The 21,245-nt window shown below is 44.3% G+C and overlaps 1 protein-coding gene across 6 annotated transcripts; it reads right to left on the minus strand.

The window, feature by feature from the left end:
• Nucleotides 1-1,499: 1,499 nt before the first annotated feature.
• Nucleotides 1,500-20,249, minus strand: HNRNPF (heterogeneous nuclear ribonucleoprotein F). 6 transcript variants are annotated; one of them, XM_028098624.2, is made up of 5 exons: nt 9,237-9,458; nt 8,212-8,349; nt 7,847-7,946; nt 6,338-6,403; nt 1,500-2,938 (listed from the first exon to the last, which is right to left on the minus strand). In XM_028098624.2, the coding sequence occupies exon 5, from the start codon at nt 2,885-2,887 to the stop codon at nt 1,643-1,645; it is 1,245 nt and encodes a 414-aa protein (XP_027954425.1). In that variant the 5' UTR covers nt 2,888-2,938; nt 6,338-6,403; nt 7,847-7,946; nt 8,212-8,349; nt 9,237-9,458; the 3' UTR covers nt 1,500-1,642. The 6 variants fall into 6 exon arrangements, with proteins under 6 accessions (XP_027954425.1, XP_027954422.1, XP_027954428.1 ...); XM_028098621.2 differs by lacking the exon at nt 7,847-7,946; XM_028098627.2 differs by lacking the exons at nt 7,847-7,946; nt 8,212-8,349; nt 9,237-9,458 and adding an exon at nt 19,424-19,508.
• Nucleotides 20,250-21,245: the final 996 nt, after the last annotated feature.

Below are 21,245 nucleotides of genomic sequence, written 5' to 3' on the forward strand. Positions count from 1 at the left end.
CCTAGTCTTCACAGTGTATCTTCCTAGTTCAGCCTGTGTCCAAGCACTTCTGGCATTCATGGGCACTGCTGCTGCCCTATCTCAGGCCACCTGAGTCTGCAGAGCACTGGTGGCTAAGGATGGCAGGTAAGGTGGGCCCGTGAAGCCACAGGAGGCTCAGAGAGGCTAGGTAAGATTGTAGTCTACATAAATGCTTATTTAACAAAATCTTCAGGGTTTAACCAATAGAGGATTGTCCCTTTGAAGTGATACCAGAGGAAGACCTAGAAGTGGTGTGTATTTGTATCTGGGCTACATTCTATGGTTATTAAAAACAAGGTGGGGGGAGGGGAAGTTGAAGAAATCACCAATAGTAGCTTTATAAGCAGTTAAAAAGTAAAAACTCCATTCACATCTCAAAGTCTGTTTTAGTGTGTATCAAAGTTAAAAGTGATGACATTATGCTGTGTGCAGAGGTGCCTGGAATTTGGACAGTTTTCTACTGATGGGTGTTTCCCACTTTCTAATTTGCAAACAAGTCTGTCAAGCTTATTATGTGTGTTCTGTAATAAACTGTAACTGCTAACCCAGGAGTGTTAAGAGCTAGTATGAAAAAAATGTTCCCATCAGCATATTTTATATTTTAAAAAACCTGAAATGAATTGTGGCTGTGGCTAGTGACTGCCAATGCATGTGGCACCCAAATTAAGCATCTGTGGCTATGAGAAATGAACAGGACTCCAGCATAAGGGATAGAGCAGGACATTACAAATGGCTGTTTAACAGCACTCGTCTCAAAGGAGACTGGGCCTGTGTGCTTCTATTTTCATACTCTCTGGAATGTGTTTCCAGTCACCATTTCCACCACTCAAATTTAACATTTTTAAAAATCAAACTTTAATTTAGCCTTGGTATAGGAATATAAAGGAAATCTTAGATTTCATGTGCTAAATTATTTTGAAATTCACACTGAAATACAGCAGTATTCAATTCACTTCAACCACCCATTCTGCTACTTTTTGGTGAGTATATAGTCGGTGCCAGTCATTGTGAAAAAATCTTTATTTTAAGAAAAAAATTTAGTTAACAAAAAAATTTAACAAGTTTCACTTAGCAAAATACACCCAAAAGGAAATCACAGTACAAAGAAAGTTTTAAGTCAAGGCCTCACCAATTCCTACAGTATTAGTAATGTGTCTCAATTTTCAAAACTAACTTATTTTTAAAAGCTTAAACTTAACCTAAAAGATTTTAAATGAAAATAAACTAGAATGAACAAACATGAGAAATGTTCCTCTTTGAATCAGGGATCTAGCACCTTGAGTTTTCCAAAAAAGCACGTCTCCCCAATGTGTTCACGGTGATGTGGTGTAAAAGATCCATTTAATGTACTTAAAACTACTTTAACTCAGATAACATCACTCTGAAGTACACTACCAAAATGTTAATTGAGAAAAGCTGAAAATAGTTTTAGTTTACTCAATATCACATGCTAGAAGAAAGTTTGCATGAGAAAACACTGAAGAGGTAATTTTTTAATCCAGATTTCACAAACTCATGGTGCAAAATGGGTCCCACAGCTTCCTCTAGAGTAATAATTGCTTTTCACTGCTTGTTGGCTGCCTGTGAAAATGATTGCAGTAACTCAAATGCTCCTACAAAACTAGTCATATCCACCCATGCTGTTCTGGCCTCCATAGCCAGCTCCATAACAGCCGCTCACAGACTGGCTCTCAAGGCCACTGTAAGTGGACTGGGCTGACACCCCCATGCCTTGCATCATCTGGCTGCTATATGCCCCATTGCTGGCCCCAGTTGTGGAATTCAGGAAAAGTTCTATGTATCTGTGTTGCATGTTGGCCCGGTCTTTGGACATAGCTGCCACAGCTTCTTCGTGAGTGGCAAACTCGACATCGGCTTCGCCCGTCACTCTTCCATCAGGGCCAATCTCAATATGGACTCTCACAGGGTTGAGTGGAGAGAAGAAGTTGTAAATGTCGTTCTCTGTGGCTTTGTATGGCAGCCCTCTCATGTGGACGCAGTGTCCAGTGGTACTCTGGACAGTGAACTCGCCGTCTCCGTATCTGTGGTCGTACATGCCCGAGAGACAGTAACTGAGGTCTCTCCCGAACAGATCAGTGGTGAAGCCGTAGCCATCGCTGAGGCCGCTGTACTCCTCATAGCCCCCATAGCCTGCACTATATGCACCAGACCTCATCCTCTCCAGGCCCGCTTGCTTGACAATGCCAATATACCTCCTGGCTGTGCCGGGGCGGTCATAGGGCCCCGGCCGCTGTACAGACATGAATTTCAGAGGGGGATCTGAGTATGACCTAACTTCTTCCTGACTGCTCTTGAACACTTCAATATACCTGTGCCCTATTCTCTCCTTGTGCTTCCCTAGGGCCTTCTCAGCTAACTCCTGGGAGGCAAACTGCACAAAGGCTTCCCCTGTAATCTTGCCCTCGGGGTCCACAGGCAATGTGATCCCGTTTGGCACAATTTCCAACCCTGAGAAGAACTGAACAATTTCTTCCTTGGTGCATCCAAATGGGAGTCCTCGAAGCCGCACGAAGCCATCATTGGCGGTGTCGGCACTGTTTGGACCGCTGTGCTTCAACACCCAATCCATCTCGGTTCTGTGGGATTTGAACACCTCAATGTACCGGTGTCCCATGCTTTCCCTGTCTTTTTTAAGGGCCATTTTTACATCATCTTCTGATTCAAGTTCAACAAAAGCCTCACCACTCTGCCTGCCTTCTCTAGTGTAGATGAAATGAACGCCTGCAGCCCCATCATGAATTGTGCAGTCAGAAAGGAAATTCTGCACATCCTCAACAGAGCAGGACCAGGGCAGGCCACGGAGCTTGACCACAAAGCCTTCACCTCCCTCGGGGCCCAGCATCATGGACACTTGAGAGGACAGACGTCAAACAAGCTTGGGTGCAGCTTTTTGTGGCTGAAAAGAAAGCAAAAACTCCTTTACATAATTTTTCACTTATTATGTACAAGAATATGCAGTAAATCTTGTTTTCCTGATTTTACAGGTGAAAAAGGAAGAGTAAAATATGTTAAGAAATACACCGAATACATTTGAGCTGAGATTCAATCCCAGGTCTCCCAAAGATGTATGTATTACTCACAGAGACTGAAAAAGAACAAATTATGAGTCTTAAAAAAATACAATAGCAATCTGGAAGTTTCAGTCAACAAGCCAAAACCTATCAATTCTAACAGTTACTTTAAGTTAGAAGGGAAGACAAAAGAATGAAATAAGCCAACATTTAGAAATAGTGAGAGAACTTTTCAGAACTGGAGGAAAACATGATTATTACATTGCTCAAGTAAAAGGACATTTTCTTGTTACTAGAGAAAAGGCAGAGCAAACGTGTAACAGGAAATGCTCAACTGCACTAGTTATCAGAGAAAACCACATTATTGACAAACTACCATTTTGACTCACCATAATTAAATTTACTAATTTAGCAATTTAAGTATTTGATGTAGTCACTCTATGTAGCACTTTATTTTTTTATAACTACCAACATGCAAAAGGCTAATTTTGTAATGACTTCAGTCCATCCCCCTACAAATAAAATTCTTATGTTCCTCCTCCTTTATTGTATATGCCCAATAAAAAATGCCCAGAAGATTAAGTATGTTTCATGGTTAATACTGGGTGGCTCAGGGGCACACAGCCAGGCAAAATGTTTCGTATTTTGGACCAGATAATTCTTTGTTGTGGGGTAGCGACCAATAGCACCCCCTCCCCAGATGTAACAACCCCAAAGGTCTCCAGGTATTCCCAAATGTTCCCTGGGGGTAAAACTGCTGCCAGCTGAGAATGACTAGTGTAGAAATCAGGGCCACCAACCTTAAAAAGGGCCCTCAACACTGCCTACAGTTCCATCCCCCTCCACTCTCCCAAAGCCCTGAGTTGCCTATGGCAACCTCAACAACTATTCTAATATCCCCTACCTTGAACTGATCATCTCTCATCTGGTTCAAAGAACAGAGAACAAATAAAGGAACTACCACAAAGTCTAGAAATTTATAAACAAGGAGTTGCTTCTCTTATTAGCTGATATCATAAGCAGGATCACAATGCTGTTCTGGTCCCAACTCCACTCACCTAGAGAAATTATTTTTTTTTAAGTGGGCTCCATGCCTAGGGATAAGCCCAACGTGGGGCTTGAACTCACAACCCTCCTGATCAAGGGGGTCAAGACCTGAGCTGAGATTGAGTCAGACAATCAACTGAGCCACCCAGATGCCAAGAGAAATTTATCTTCACAGTCTCTTCACCGAAGACAACCTCCTTAATTAAGTATGCCCATTTCTAACCAATGCTGTAATATACCTTTCCTTGACATCAACTTTGCCTCCAGCAACTTGCTGATTTGCTGGCCCCCTCAGTAAAATCTCAGAAGGCAGGCCTCTACTATCACCTCTACTCCTCACCATCGAAAGGGCAATACCTTTTCTCGAAAAGAAAGAATTTTCTTATCTTCATTTTACTTGTTCCCACAGCAGGATTTAACCACTCCCTCTGGAAATCCTTTTTCCCTTTGGCTCCTGATGATGCATCGTCTTCTGGTTTTCTATTAATTCCTTAGATATGTTCTCCCAGCTTCTTCCAGTGATTCCTTTTCTAGGCAGCCTCATATTGATCTCCATGGTCAACTAGCCCTGGGCCCAGGACACTCAAGTCCCCAGCCTCAGGCTTCCTGAGGCCCAGACTGGTATACAAAACTCTACTCCATAGCCCCTATACCCCATAAATGAAAGCAGCATTTTCTCTGAAATTCTTCTATAGCACCCCAGCTGCAGATATAAATAGGCTTACCTGTCATCCTGAGGTTCCAGAAAGTGAAGTAATCCTTGGACAACTTTGCCCAAGCCCTCAAATCCAATGACTTCATTACCTCTCTGGAGTGATTTCATTCACCATACTAACATTCCTGAATCCTACTGAAGAACTCTTCTGATTTCAACAAGTAATATAAAGGTTTCTCACAATTCCACGCTCAGTCCCTAGCCATTATCATGGCACAGTAAGAGCTCAATAATTTATTCCTTTGTGATTTCAATTGTCAAAATCTTTTCTTTCTGCATCGCCCTCCTATCCCTTTCTACATCCTCATTTCTAAATCTAGTACCAACAGCCCATGCCAGGATATTCTTATCTGATTCTTAAACTACTTCAAGTGTAATGGCTAGCCCTTATTGCAACCCAATCTGCAGCTCAAGTGTTCTAAACTGACTGTCATTCTCCTGTTCCAAAACCTCAGTGGCTTCCCACTGCATTGGAACACAAACCACAGAGCTAAGGGGGTACTTAGACCTTGCAACTTTGGCCTACAACACACTTATGTATCTTGCATCGCTCCCATCAAAAAACAAAACAACAACAGCAAAAAAACCCCCACTCCTTTATTCATTTCTGTGCCTGGAACGTGCCAGGCTTTCTGCTCCCTGGGATTTGATCACACATGGTAATTATCTCCCCAAATATACTCCACCCAACCTTCTGTCTAGCTAAATCCAACTAATCCTTAAGGTCTCAGCTCAAACATACGACCTTCCCACAAGACCTTCCCCTTCTACAAATTAAGTCTCATGGTTCTATGCTCCCATAGCACTCTTGCTCTGATTTGTTTAAAATTGTCTTCAAAACTGCTTGGGAGAGCCTAGCAGGGACAGACTGTCTGTTTCCATTGGTTACTGTGACCCCACCCCCAGCACAGCAGGCCCAAGATTAGCAAGAGCTTAATTGATGGCCATGCGAGGTCAACACCTCCCTCTACAATATGGCAGTCTAGGCTGAAAAAGACATGCAGGAAGCGTAAATGAACACTGACATTTCATATAAAAATTACTTAAAACACCTAATAGCACAGCACAGATTATAAATGTTCTCTTCAGAAAATAAAGCTCCAGAATCAGAGACTTCTCTGAAGGCAAAGTGAAGAGAATTCTTCTCTAGAACACGTCTACATGTAAACTTTCATTGCTTATTTATACTCCAGAATTAATGTTCTCTTACATTTCTCAGGTGGAGTCCTACTTGCTCACTCCATATTCTTCTAAACTTCCGATGGAACACAAAACAAAATCTAATTTTAGGTGCAAATATAACTCAGTATCCTCACTTTGCCCTCAGAACCTTCAACATTTGGATCCCTTGTGGAGTTTTACAGTACTTAGCACATTAACTAAAATTCAGTATAAGAGTGCTGCAGATTTGTGCTCCACATTAGATTTAAAGCTAATGACAAAAATCTTACTTCGCATTAAGAAATGTCCTGCTTAAATATATCAAATGTAAACAGAAATTACTTTTCTTAAAAGAGCTCACCTTAAAGAACAACCCGGGGGGGAGAAGCCCACAGTCGGAGACACTCCTGGTAGGTAACGAACTGTCCTAAAAAAGAGTGATATGGCCGTCTTGCCTCAGTGCTCCAACACTCACCAGGGCAACCAGGGGTGGTGGTGATGTGGCTGGGATGGGCTCCAGCTTCCTTCCTCCTCCTCGGGAGAGGCAGGACTGGGGCTGCTGGAGGCCCTTTATAGCCCCGAGGCTTCCATAACTAAAGCACACACCCGGGACTGACCCCACAACATTTAAAAGGTTTACCTTTTCATAGGGTAATACAGGCTAACAGCGGGAAATCTCTCACCAGCCTTGAGGAGACTTAGAAAACTCTAAGCTCTGTGAGGAAATCTAAATAGCGCGGGTGGGAAGGGCTTCTTCAGGGAGAGGGTGGAGCAAGGCCACAACCGACCCGGGTAGGGAAGGGACCAAAGGGGCAGGTGAGACCCCAAGCAGCATGATCTTTACTGGGATGAGCTCCATGGAGAGTTGATTGCTATAATTGTTCAGCATGATTTACGATTTACAAGAAACCATTGGGGGGAGGGGGGACGTGGAGAGGGGCAGGGTGGAGATACTCAATGTCTTTCCTTCCCAGTTCTATTTGGTAACTTCATTTCTTGTGACTTGTATTTGCTCTGACTTTGAAGAATAAAGGGAGGAAATTTTGAAATATGCTTTTCAACAAGAAAAACATCATCACTACCATCACCCACAGCCAAGCGATGAGAGTGTCCCCAAAGACTAGGATACGTGAAATCCACAGAGCATGTAGGAGAACTAAACCACATTCTTAATTTTGGAAAAGTGTAACTGGGAAAGTAAATTTTGCTGAGCGTGTCATATTAAATTTGCCTTTACTAGCCTCCTGTATTACTTCATTAGACACCATCTGGGTGGTGGTGGGGAGCCCGGTATAAATGTGCAGTTATTACAATTTAAGAAACAGTAACTTCCAATTCTCTGGAAGATGGCTTTCAAAAAGCTTCATCCGTCCTTCCCCTGTGCCCCTAGAAGAGTGGAATCTAAAAGGTAGAAGGACCCAGGCATTTTAATGACTTGATTCCCTTCTATGGTTTACCCCAGCTCCTAGCTCCTTCCAGTGTGGTCTGCAGACCAACATCTATGGAACCCTCCTCGGGGAAGCACGCGCAGGGCCGGCCAAACACTGAGGCCAATATTCACCAGACTGAAACGGGGAGCGAACACATGCTGAACACCCGACAGCACAGGTCTCACTGGAGCACTACCTTGCAATCGCTGGAGTGTGAAAAAATACTGCTTTTAGGTCCTGCACCTGGAGATTCTAATTTAACTGTAATGTACAGGATGTGACCAAGGATTTTTGCACAACTCCCCCAGGTGAGCGCCCTGTGTTGTGTGCACAAACCACCCATGGATGGATGTTGTTAAAATGCAAAGATTCTAAATAGATATGGAATAGGGCAAGATTCTGCATTTCTAACAGGCTCCTAGGACTCCTGCGAGGCTCACCTTCACTCTACTGGTTAGACGGGATTTAGTTCGGATTCAGGTAGATCCAATCAGGATAAACAGGGTGCGCCTCCAAGTGCCACGAATGATTAAGGTTTATCTAAGGAGTACAAGGGCGGCTTAAACACCCATCCTCTCTGTTCAGGGAGGGGTACTCAGTGGGACCCTGGCTTCACCCTCTTATTTGTGCTGCAGTAAGACCTAAAGCATTTTCACCCTTATTTGTAAATAAATATTCACCTGCAGCTGGTAGCACGCAAGAGCCAGGTTGTCCTGGGTGTCCTAATGACTCAAAGTTCTACTTTTAAATCACAGAGAGACGCTGCCCCAGGATCACGCAGTTGACTTTTTTGCTCAAGACTTACCGCTGAGGGGAGCAGGACTGATTTCTATTTTCATCAAACAAGCGCGGTTTACAGCCAAAAGACCCCTAACTCCACCCGACGCTTAAAAACGCAGAGGGCTCCGGGGAAAGTCCAGGTGCGTCTCCTTTTGTTATTAACCTGAAAATGAAACTCAACTGGCTGTGGGCAAACGCCTCATACGAGGGTTGAAACTGCGCTCTTAAGCTCGCAGCCGCGCGGGCCGCCAGGGGCGCGTCTGAGCGATTTCGGCGGGAAGCACAGCGGCGGTCGCAGGCGCTGAGCTCCTCGGGCGGGGAAACGCGGACGAGGTGCTGGGGGGAGGCTCACTCGGCCTCTACCTGGCGGATGCGAAGAGACACTACCGTCTGCCAGGCCCCACAGGAAAAAGGGAGCCCGGAGCGCCCCTTCTCGGGGCCTGGGCGGGGTCAGCGGGAGCTTCCGGGGCGGGGGCGGGACGAGCCGAGGGAGGGAGGAGGGAGGGAGGGAGGGAAGGAGGAGGGGGAGAGAGGCTTCCCGGGCAGAGCGGGAGAGGGGGAGGGGGAAAGAGGTCACTGGGCAAAGGCTTCCCAGGCCGGGTGGTGGGAGGGGAGAGCCCGGGTGGGGGGGGTAGCGTACTGAAGCGAGGGTGGGGGGGGCAGGTCGCCGACGTCGCCGAGGAGGGAGTGAGGTGGGGCCGAGTTCTCCGTCCCGGCTTTCCGGAGCCGCGGGGGAGGGGGCGGAGCTCCCGAGTCAGGGGGGTCTTTCTGGGGCGGCCAGGGAAGAGTTCCCGGGACCTGTGGGGGGCGGAGCTCCCGGGTCGGGTCGGGTCGGGGGACTTCCTGGGGCCGTGGGGCCGTGTGGGGAGAAGAGTTCCTGGGGCAACGAGGGGGGAAGAAAGAGTTCCCGGAGCGGGCGGGATGGGGGGGGGAAGTTGTGGGGGACGGGGGACGAGTTCCCGGGGCTCGCGGGAGGTGGGGAGGTGGACTGGGGGCTGAATAAGGATGGAAGGGCGGGCGGGTGGGGGTCGTCCGCTCGCGGCGGCTCACCACGACGGGTCCGTAGTCCGGAAGGCCGGCGCGCGGGGCTGCGTCCCGGAGGCAGAGGCCGCGTGACTGAGGGCGGCGGGCCGGACGTGGGTCACGGGGTGTAAAGGAGGAAGTGCCACCGATGGGCCCGCCAAGATGTCACCAATGGAAACGCGTCCTGCAGGTGCGGCCCGCGGCCCGCGCGGTCGGCCCAGGCAGGAAGTGGGAGGAAGGAGGGAAGAAAAGCAACGAGGAAGACCGTTCTGAATGAGTTCTCAGGAAGGTGCCAGGATGGGGAAAAGTCCAGAGTACCAGCGCAGGGGAGGGGTAGATTGGGACGATTTATGTGGAAGAAGAAACTGTGAAATTAAAAAAAAAAAAAAAAATCTGAAAAAACCTCTGAAAGCAGGAAGAATTTACAATGGAAACTAATAGACAAAAGGTAGAACCTCTGTATATTCATGACCTTGTTTTATGTATTTGGCCGTAGACATGTAAATATTTTGCATCAGTTTAGAAGATGAATTTTAAAACTCGCAATTCTTAATATCCAACAAAGAATTACGTTTCATGAACCTCTGTATCCGAGTTCAAAAGAACAATCTTGAAAATAATTATTAAAGCAACTGCAGGGGGGCCTGGGTAGCTCAGTTGGCTAAGCGTCTGTCTGCCTGCCTTCGGCTCAGGTCATGATCCCAGGGTCGTGGGATCGACCCGGCATGGGGCTCCCCTGCTCCAAGGAAAACCTGCTTCTCCCCTCCCTGCCGCTCCCCGTGCTAAGTGCTCGCTTGCCCTCTGTCAAATAAGTAAAATCTTAAAAAAAAAAAAAAAAGCAATTGTAATGTGAGCAGTGACTAAATTTTATATTAAGGAATTTAAAAAGTTTAGTTGTAATTATGGTGCTATGGTTTTATTTTTGGAGTCAATACTTAAGAGATGTATTTGATGTCTAGAATCTGAGTGGACGGAGTGGGATTACAGATGAACAAATGGGTGATGATTTAGTAATTACTAAAACTGGGCAATGGGTACATGGAGTCTCCTTATACTTTTGTCTATTTTTCTGTATGTTAAATACCTTTAGTAATGAAATTATTTAAGAAAAGAAAGTCGTATGAATCTACTTACTAGAAGTAACTAGGAAATGAATAGGATTTATAGGTAAGAGGAACCTACCAGGTCAGAGTATGAGAAGCCAGACTCTAGCAAAGGAGTTCAGTCCTTCATTTCAAAATAGCTCCACGGGAAAAGACCAAGTGAACACTTACTGAATAAAAGAAATTTAAGGGATTTATCATGGATTCACAACACATGGGGCATATTTGATTTTGAGTCAAAGTGATAAACATTGAGATTATTTGAACGCTGACTAAAAATTTGATATTAAAATTTTTTATATTAAAGTATATTTACTTAGTTTAGATATAGAATTGTAGGTATGCTTAAAAATAAAGGAATTACCTTCTAGAGTTTCATTCACTGGAAATATCTGTGGATGAAACTGTGTTGGCTGGGATTTGTGTAAAAATTACTAGGTGGGGAATGTAAAGAAAAACTGTCCCTGATTGTGGGAGCTAGGTGACAAGAATCAAAATCCAGCCATCCCATGGGAGTTGTACACAGGCACTAAACACTCATGAATTCAAGAGAAGTAAAAACAGTATTCTGAAGAAAAATTAAGCCACAAAATTGGCTTGTTTTTGGAAAGAATTCTCTCTACAGAGTTGAGGTACCTTGACTACATGAATTCATAAGCATTTATTTCATTTCTTGAAAACCTCTTCAAAATATAATCTTGGTAATTTATATGATTAGTATGCGTTTTCTCACTTATTTTATTCGAATGTATTTCTTGCGGTTAAGTAGTTTTACATATGCCTTCTTGGCTTAAGTGGTTGGTGACACAGGGGAGGCCACGGTTAATAATTGATCTACCATGGTACGGTTCCTGCCTGAAGGAACAACCTGTACCAAAGACACCGGGAGGAGGTTGTGCTTAGACCGTTGAAAAGAGGACAGCAGAGGAAGATCCTCCATAGCCTTGAAAGCCTGGTTTGGTATTTTGTACTTTAGTCTAAGACCAATGGGAAATCATTTAATTGTTTCCAAAATGGAATGTGGTATAATTTGTGTTTCTGCTTTTCAACAGAACAGTCTAGCTGCTATCTGGAAAACAAATGATGGGAACAGATGTGTGGAGAGGAGATGGGAAGCAATGAGATAAACTTTAGGAAAAACTGGCGGTACCCTGAAATAAAAACATTGTGGTAGAAATGAAGCAATTGTGTGAAGATGTGAATGATGTGCAGTAGATAAAATTTACCAAACTTGGGAGAGTCATTCATTAACTTAGAAATATTGTGCACTTAAAAAATGCAGGCACTGTGCTAGATCCACAGAGCAGTGGACTAGGAAATCAATTTAAAAAACGAAGAAAAGGGGCTCCCTGCTCAGCGGGGAGCCTGCTTTCTCCTCTTCCTCTGCCCCTCCTCCCCACTTAAGCTCTCTCTGACAAATAATAAAATCTTAAAAAAAAAAAAAAAAGAAACAAAGAATACATGTATGATGACAAATTCTGAACGACCCAAGACAATGGGGATTAATTTACACTGGGGCTCTGAGGAAGTGACATTTAAACAGATCCTAAGCATGAGTAGGGGTGGGAATGTGAAACTTTTTTCCCCAATTAAGGTATAAAAGAAGATTTTTAGAAGACCCTATTTTTTTTGTTGTTGTTCCTTTGTGCATTATCCTACTTATTCCTCCCTGAATGCTTGTTCAAATTCTTTGTATTTTTTAAATGTACCCCTTTGCCAGAGTCTGTTTTTGTATTGGTTGCTTTTTATAAATATTTTACTTTGTGGTGAATCCTTTTTTTTTTTAATTTGACAGAGCACAAGGGGGTGGGACAGCAGGGAGAGAGAAGCAGGCTTCCCTGCTGAGGTCCCTGGACCCTGGATCATGACCAGAGCCGAAGGCAGACGCTTAACCAAATGAACCACTCAGGAGCCCCAAAGATTTTATTTTTTTAAGTAATCTCTACACCCAATGTGGGGCTCAAACGTAACAACCCTGAGGATCAAGAGTCGCACGCTCTACCAACTGAGCCAGCCAGGCAACTCACGGCGAATCCTTTTAATCTTCATACTCAGTTCTTATTAAATTCACAAGAGAATTTTAGATATTATTTCTGCTGCTTATGTCTGTTTTCCACTTGAGGAGCCAAGATGGGTTTGGGGAAAAAGCAATTCCCTGTCTAGGGTAGTATATGAGCAGAGCCCAGACCCTAATTTATTATGGATAGTTTTCCTGTTCCACTGGAAACCTCAAAAGTCTCTCCTAACCCAGCAATTTTATAAAGTCCCAATTCAGTGGCTCTTAAACATTTCTTGCTGTCAAATACTCGAGAATATGATGTAGTTCTGAACCAACTACTTCAAGAAAGCACACCCTCACACAGTTGTGCCAGAATTTCAAGGGGCTGAGGCATCTGAAGTGTGACAACTCTGACCCTAATTTGTACAACAAGCCATGTTCAGTACACAAAGCCACCTCAGAGCTATTAAGGAGAAGCTGTAGATGGATCATTAAATATGTTATTAACATTCTAAATGTTTATTGCTATTACTACATTTTTATCCATCAAAGGAGAGATATATGATTTGTATGCAACAGGAAAGCTGTTTTCCATTATCTTTTAATTATTAGGGCTTTTAGTTTACATACTGTAGCTAAGTATATGGGGTAATAGTACACTTTCCCTCAATGTTCATTTCTCAAAAGCTGTGTTAACTAAAAAGCAAAAATAGTATGTGATGTTAGAAGCATTATATCTATAATGCTTATATTAAAATTAACGTAAGGGACAAATTTTTACCCAACATAGAACAAGCAACTGTTGCTCTGTATTATTGATTGCATTCTGCAGGTGACTCAGGAATCAAAATCTAAGTTACCACAGAGGAAAAAATATATTATCAGATGAAGTTTTCATAAAAAGAAACACTATTTGACTCCCATTGCTAAAGATAAAATCTGTTTTCAAGTGAGGGAAAAATTTCATCATCTCTATTAATTGGTCGTGCTCTCCCCACAATAAGAAATATGATTCAGCATAGCGAACAAATTTAAGGCGGGGGGGGGAGTTGTTAAAGAAAATACAATTGCTAAGAAGACAGTCTCCCAACCACCTCCCCTACCAACTTTCCTGTAGCTCTTTCCCCTGAGTAAGCAGCCCCTGGGTGGGTGACCAATTAGATCCTAGAGCCGGGCAAAGGTCTCAGGAAGCCTTGTGGGTTACACTCATGGTCTCCAGAGAGATGGTTACAGTACATGCCCACAGCCCCTCAAGGGGCCTACAGCTTCCTCCTGGGGCTCTGTGGAGACCTGACACCTTGTCAGGTCCCATGCAGCTGCCATAGGAGTGAAGACTGCTGTAGCATCTTGTGCTCAGTGTTTGCCCCTCGGGGGACCACAGCACACTGCCCTGGGAGAGTGGAGAACAGATCCAAGAGGAAAGAAACATGACAATGCACAGGAGTGGCTCAAGCACCCGGAGAGAATACCATGCATTCAGACAACAGCTTAGAACAGTAGACCGTTTTAAGGGAATGAGAAGTGCTGGACAAAACACTTGAATTTTTTTAACAGAAAAATAAAACGAGCACTTTCAGATACTCAATTACAGAATATAAAACTGTTTTAGTACTAAAATTTGAATTTTGAATATAAAATTAATAATAAACTCAGCACAGTGGCCTGAAAAACCAAGTGGAAGAAATATCTCAAAGAGAAAGAACAGAAATAAAGGGGAAAAGATGAAATTTGGAGCACAAGGATGTAACACAAGACAAATAACATGTCAATAATAAGAATTCCAGGAGGAGAAAAAGACACAAATGGAGGCAGGAGAACAGATAAAGAATGAAAGGGAGATTTTCCTTAAGATATCCTAAGATATACGTGGTCGTGTAGTTCCCAACAGATATTTTTAAAAAGACACAACCTAGGCATATGTTGCTAAAACTCCTAAATTTAAAGTATAGAAAAAAACGGCTTTGGAGAAAGAACAAACTGGGTACAAAGGATAAAAATATGATCGTTTACCACACGTGCCTACTGAACACCTGAAAGTGACAAGTACAAATTGAGATGTGCTCTAAGTATAAAACGCACACCAAATTGCAAAGATTAAAAGAATGTAACATCTCAATGTTAAAATATTGATTAATGTTAAAATATTTTGAATAGTTGATCAAAATATATTAAAATATACTAAATTAAATATTAAAGCACATCCCAACTCATTCTCCTAAGGCCAGTTTTATCCTGTTTTATGGGCTGAAATGTGTGTCCAAAATTTAGATGCTTAAGTCCTAACCTCAGCACCTCAGAATGTGAGATTTGGAGATAGTCTTTTTACAAAATGAGGTCATTAGAATAAGCCATATTCCATTATGACTGGTATCCCTCTAAGGGGAAATTTGGACACAGACAAGATGACGCAAAACACAGAAGACAGCCATCTAACAAACCAAGGAGAATGGTCTGGAAGATATCATTTCCTCGTGGCCCTTAGAAGGAACCAACCCTGCTGATTGATGATCTAGGATTTCTGGCCTCTATAACTGCAAGACAATAAATTTCTGTTGCAACCCAGTCTGTAGTATTTTGTTATGGCAGCCCTAGTTAAACTAATACAATCTGATACCAAAACCAGACAGACATCAGGGGAAGAGATAACTACATACTAATACCCTTTATGAGGACAGGTGCAAAATTCCTCAACAAAATACTACAAACTGAATTCAACAACATGTAAGAAAAGTTATACAACATGACCAAATGGAATTCATCCCAGGAATGCTTAAGGGTATTTCAATTTAAGAAAATGTTCTTGAATTAGGTAGTAGTAGTGATGGTTTTCACAACATTGTGAATATACTAAAAACCTGATTTGTACCCTTTTAAACTGGGTGAACTGTATGGTGTGTGAACTATATCGCAAATAAATATGAAACAAAATAAATTTGTCATTAATATTCTACTGGACAGCATAATTCTAAACAAATTTTGTGTAAAGCAGAACAAAAACCTATGGAGATGCCAGTAATGGATCATCTCTGCAATGTAGATAAGACTTATAAGAGGGTGAGGAATTTGTAATATTCACACTAGGTGAGAATTTTTGTAAAAGAGCCATACTGGGGCGCCTGGGTGGCTCAGTTGATTAAGCGACTGCCTTCGGCTCAGGTCATGATCCTGGAGTCCCGGGATCGAGTCCCACGTCGGGCTCCCTGCTCAGCGGGGAGTCTGCTTCTCCCTCTGACCCTCTTCCCTATCGTGCTCTCTCTCATTCTCTCTCTCAAATAAATAAATAAAATCTTAAAAAAAAAAAAAAAAAAAAAGAGCCATACTGTCAGGGAGACCTAACAGGAATTCAGAATTTTTCATTCTAGTCTTTTTCCCCCTTAATGATTACCGCTTTTTGTGCTGTGTTTAAAGACATCTTTTTCTTAGGCCAAGGCCATATGGATATTTTTTTAAACTTCAAAAGCTCTGTTGTTTTCATCTACATTTTTATGTTTAGGTCTACAATCAACCTGGAATTGATTTTCCATTTCCAAGAGTGTTAGTTTATCGAGTTTCACAGAGTAATTTTGCTCATGAACTCAGATGAAAAGATCCTAAAGAAATGATCACCCAACCAAATCCAGCAATACACAAAGCAATAAACATGACCAAGTTGGGTTTATTCCAAAAATGCAATTGTAGCTCATAATTTCAAAGTCAATCCTTGCAATCTGTCACACTGACATATTAATGAAGCTCAAATGAGTTAACTAAGAATTTTTCATGTTTTATGAGAAACGCTAAGAAATATCCTACACAATATAAGGAAAAAAAGGAAATTGATGAATTCCCCTATAAACTGGGAGTAGGGAAAACTTTCCATGACCACGACCCAAAACCCAGAATATGGGAAAATAATGAAAAATATCATTACATAAATACAAACAAAAACCCAGAACAAAAGCCTCCAAACCTCTTATGCATAGCTAAAAAACACCAACCCAAGCAAAAATACCAATGATAAAATGGGAAAGACATTTCCAATTTTTCCCCAAAACATTAATATCCTTAATATAGTCCAACCACTCAAAAAGGAAAATGGGTTAGAGGTATAGTATAATAGTAAAAGGCTAGAAACAACCCAATTGCCCACCACTAGAAGTCCAGCTGAATAAACTTTGGTGGACCCACTTAATGAAGTATTACCCCTTAAACTAAGGAAGGAGTCAAAGACCACTGTGGTTGTGTCAAGAAAGTCAGGAACCAATCTGAAGGGCTCCCACTGGCCACAAACTGGATAATTTGTGCACCAAAGAGAATAAAAGCCACAGTGGATTAAAACACATCCTGTATGTTAGAACTCATGACTTCATAATTCCAGAAAAAGCGTCTTGGGCACATGCTAGAGATCACTAAACTATGTTGGATATTGATAAACATCAGGAATGAATCAAAAACTTAACCTACAATTTATAAAGTACAACAGAAAAATCAAATGATTAACAAAGTTTCCTCTCTCTAGAAGTATTCCTACTAATAAATGAGAAGGAATATTTAAAGTGTCACTAATAAATATTTAAAGTGTCACTAATTTGGAAATATTAACAAAACAATGGATTTAGGGAAAGACCATCAGTGGCCGCTAAAATCACAAAGGGGGAACACAAGTAAGTGCCTCAGCAGGAGTAGACAGCACTTCCAATGAAGTATTCTTTCCAAAAAGATAATCTCAGCGGAACCAGAACAGCCTTTAGAGGTAACTACCATTTTACAGGAAATGCAGAGGTCAGAGATTCAGACACCAACACTGAATGTAATCAGAACCCAAAGCCTGAGGAAGGAACTCTGTACGTGACACTCAACCCAATTTATTCAATAAAGAAAAGAGGACCTCCAGATTGCACTAATAAGGTAGTTACTTGTCCACACTTAAAATGTGGCTGGTACAAATTGAGATGTGCTGTAAATATAAAGTACACACTGGATTTTGTGGAAAACTTAATTTGAAAAAAAAATTAAAAATTACACGATATATTTTGAACATATGCTAAACTAAATTATTATTAGAATGAACATGTTTCTTTTTATTAAAAAATATGAAATTACATATATGGCTTGCATTATATTTCCATTGGACAGCGCTGCTCTGATTAACAGAATCTGAGAGAGAGATTATCTACCAAATATAAGGTATGACCTTGTTTGGATTCCAATTCAAGCCAGCTATAAAAAAAAATATTGGATTATACAGGCAGGTGTATTTGAACGTGGGGTATTTGATGATCTCAAGGAATTATTATTTCTTCAGGTGTGATAATGGTACTGTTGTTGTATTTTTTCAAAAAAATCTGCAGAATATAAGCTAAAATATTTATGGATAAAAACCTTATTATGTCCGGGATTTGCTGTCAAATAAGCCAGACTTGGCCTTAGATGAGCCGGATTCTCCCTCTGATCTGCCTCTTGTTTTCCACAAGAACTCCAATTCGGGCAGTAAGATGGGAGCAGGGTCCCTGGCAGAGGAGGGCTGTCCCTGTCAGACAGACCTGAGTCCTATTCCCTCCCTGGGCAAGTGACTTCATTTTCCCCTGGGCCTCCATTTTATCATCTGTACAACAAGGATAACGCCAATACCTCCCACCCCCTTACAGACTGGTCATGAGCATGTGACTTAAAAATACTATCAAACTCCTAGCTCTGTGGCTGGACCCAGTTAAGGGTCAATTAATGTGCTTCTACAAAAAGTCTGAGAGCCAAAGCTCAGATTCAGGAGACCCGTTCCCATTTTTGCAGCCCCTGGAGGCACTTAACCTGGATGGGCACCATATGTCTCCACACTCTTCCTTCAGTTTTGGCCATATCTGAGGACTAACCTATTAAATCAGTCTTTTCACTTAAATCAATTCACATTTTTACTTGAATTATTTTATGTTTACTGAGAGCTTTGTAGCAATAAACTTAAAGGAAAACCAGTCACTTGCCAATTAAAAAAAATCCAAAAAAAGCAAATATCATAAAAAGAATGTTAAAACAAAAAAACTAAAAATAAAAAGGAGATCGTAATACAGAATAAGCCTAATCAATTTACAAAATGCATACGGGCACAGGAGATGACTGAAGATGGGCTTGCTTAAACATTACTAACTAGTAACATCAGCAATCTCTCCCAAAATTCATTAAAAGTAGAAATTTACTCAACTTATTTTAAAATGCAGGATCGTGTCTAGAAATTAATACTGAAAACATCACTTTTCACTGACATATATTGTTTGTCTAACCGGAGAACCCGAGGTATTTTCATTCTTACCGGGAATTCAGAAACAAATAGTTAACCTTTTAAAAACGTGACTAAAAGTAATAGAACTACATTAAGATAGGTAATTTCGACGATGTTTTGAGTTGAAAGGGTATCTGAAGTCTTCAAAACTCTTCCAGCTCCACCAGGTTCCGGATACCTGAGGCGCTGCCCCCCCCCCCCGGCCCCACCCGGCGGTTCCCCCCCCCTCCCCCAGCGCGCAGCCGCTCGCGGACTCCTCTCCCGCCACGCACGCGGCCCGCAGTGGCAGATAGGAGCCCGGAGGCCCCCCCAATAGTTGTGAGAACGAGAGAAGGAAGCACGTTCCTTCGTCCTAGGGCCTCGGGGAAATAAACTACTGCGAAAAGCTTCCAGCGGACAAGCGGGCCGGGACCCACGGGACGCCGGGCAGGGGCGGGTGTGGGGGGAGGTCCTGCAGGAGCTGGGGAGGGGGCCCTCCCGGGTCTGGGGATTTGTCTGGCAAGAACCTGAGAGCTCCTTAAAGGTACAAATCAACGGGGAGGGGCCTGTGGCCTCCCAACCAGGTCTATAAAAGACCAGGGTCGGTCGAGGCCCCGAAACTCGCTCGGCGTCACCAGGCCGCCCAGCGCCACTTTCAGTGAACCACGCGGGAACGCTGAAGGTAGAGGGCGCAGCGCGAGCGCCGGCAGTCTCCAGAAGTTTCTTAGGCGCAGTCAAAAATCAAAAAATACGTTCAAGGATACAAAGAAATAAAAGACATGGAAAAATAAACGGCCGATTAAGCTCGCTCGGCAAAAGTCTAGCCACCAGGCAAAGATCACGAGAACCAGAGTTTCTACCCAAAACGCAGACACTATACCTCTAAAAGCAGGAGACAAAACGCAGACTGGCGCTCAGGACACGCACGCCGCACGGAGAGGAAGAAAAGGCCGCAAAGACCGAGAGTGGAGGCTCAGCGAGCGGGAACGTGGGAGGGGGGAGGAGTCAGTTCCCAACCAGTCCGGTGCAACTCAACCACGTGAAAGTGCTTTCATTTTTAAATGAAGCCCCTCTCCCACGGTCGCCAGGTGCCCTCACGCTATTCCTGGCAGGGGCGCTCAAGCTCTGCTACCCGTGGAGTCCGCATCAGGCCTTTCCTCCCTTCCTCGCCGCGGGCCCTACCTCCCCCAGCCCTAAATCTCAGCCCAGCGGTCCAGTTCTTGAGTGTATGGCCCTTGATCTCAGGCCTGCCTCCCCGCACCCAAAATCTCAGCCCGTGGTCCAGTCCCTGAGTGTAAGGCCGTTGACCTCTGACCCCACCTCCCCCGACCCCAATTCTCAGCCCCGCCACCCCTGGCCTCAGTGAACTCAGTCCCCGGTCTGTACCCCAGTAATCGGCCTTTGACCTCAGATCCTACCTCTCCCGACCCCAACTCTCAGCCCCGCCGTCCCCAACCCCTATGTGCCCAGTCCTCATTCGGTTCCCGTGTGTGAGGCCCGTGATTTCAGACCTAGCCTCCCCCGACTCCAAATCTCAGTCCCACTGTCCCCACACCCAAGGACCCAGTTCTCGTCGGTTCCAGTTGTGCGGCCCTCGGCCTCGGACCGCCGCCCGTCCCGCCCCTCACCTCGGGCTCCGAGTCTCCACGCTCCCGCTCTTCACATCCGGCACCTCGATCGTCCCTCTGAGCACCTAGAGGAGGGTGGAACGCGGGGAACTTGGCAGTTGTAGCTGAGGCAGTTGAGGCTTGTTTACCATCACCATGGAAACCCCTGGCAGCGCGCCCTAGGCGGGGCCTCCGAGAGGCGGGGTCTGGCGCGCGACAGGCCCGAGTGCACAACTCCCGCCCGTCGGGCGCACGCGGCGTTTACCGCAGCCCCACTGTTCTGGGTTTGCCCGATTCCCGCTCGGCCCTGCACCCCAGCACCCAGAAGCAACAGCCCCGGGAGCCCGCACCCCCGCCCCACTTCCGGCTGCCGGCGTGACCGCCGGCCGGTGTCCCCGCGGAACCCCACCTTCTCCAGGAAGACGCGGCGAAGGGCTACTTCCACCACGGAGCCGGAAGGACGCAGAGAGCGCGGCGGGGCGGGGCCTCCGCGGCGGGCGTACGGGGGCGGGGCCGCGAGGGCGCCATTGTGACGCGCATGGAGCGGAGCCAGGGATTGGTCGGCAGGGCGCCGGGCAGGACTGGGGCCTGTGGAAGCGGGCGGTGTTGGGACTGGAGCGGCGGGACCAGGGCGAGCCCTTCTTGGGCGGGGGGAAGGGAGGGGCGTGTTTGATAAGCAGCAGTATTGAGCTCCTGAATGTCCTGACTAGGAGAGTCCCTCCCAAAACAGTGAGCTCAAAGGACTCCCGGATTGAAGACCAGCGTGAAAAGAAAATGAGAGTTATTTCCTGCCGAGGAAGAAATAGGAACCGAAAACACGAGACAGATAAAGGCGGCTCCGATTGCAGGATTTAGGGAAGGATTAACAGGTTTACTGAGATGGCTCCCATGATTATCAGTTGGGCTAAGACCCCAGTCTCTGAAGGTGACCCAAAAGACCCAGGACAATGCAAGATTTTCAGTCACAGAACACCTGAGACTACAGGGTGGGTGGAAATGGCTACCCAGTGGAGATTTTCTTGATGTGTTATGGGGTTAGTAATTATTACCATTTTAATTTTTGGAGACTCTCTTCAGAGGAAGAGATCAAGACAT

This window comes from Eumetopias jubatus, unplaced genomic scaffold (genome assembly GCF_037043125.1).
Source record: "Eumetopias jubatus isolate StellerSeaLion01/CBP00866 unplaced genomic scaffold, mEumJub1_p1.0 scaffold_17, whole genome shotgun sequence".
Taxonomy (NCBI): Eukaryota; Metazoa; Chordata; class Mammalia; order Carnivora; family Otariidae; genus Eumetopias; species Eumetopias jubatus.

Bases quoted from the DNA above. Each gene is read 5' to 3' on its own strand.
- HNRNPF (XM_028098628.2), bottom strand. From the start codon at position 2,887: ATGATGCTGGGCCCCGAGGGAGGTGAAGGCTTTGTGGTCAAGCTCCGT.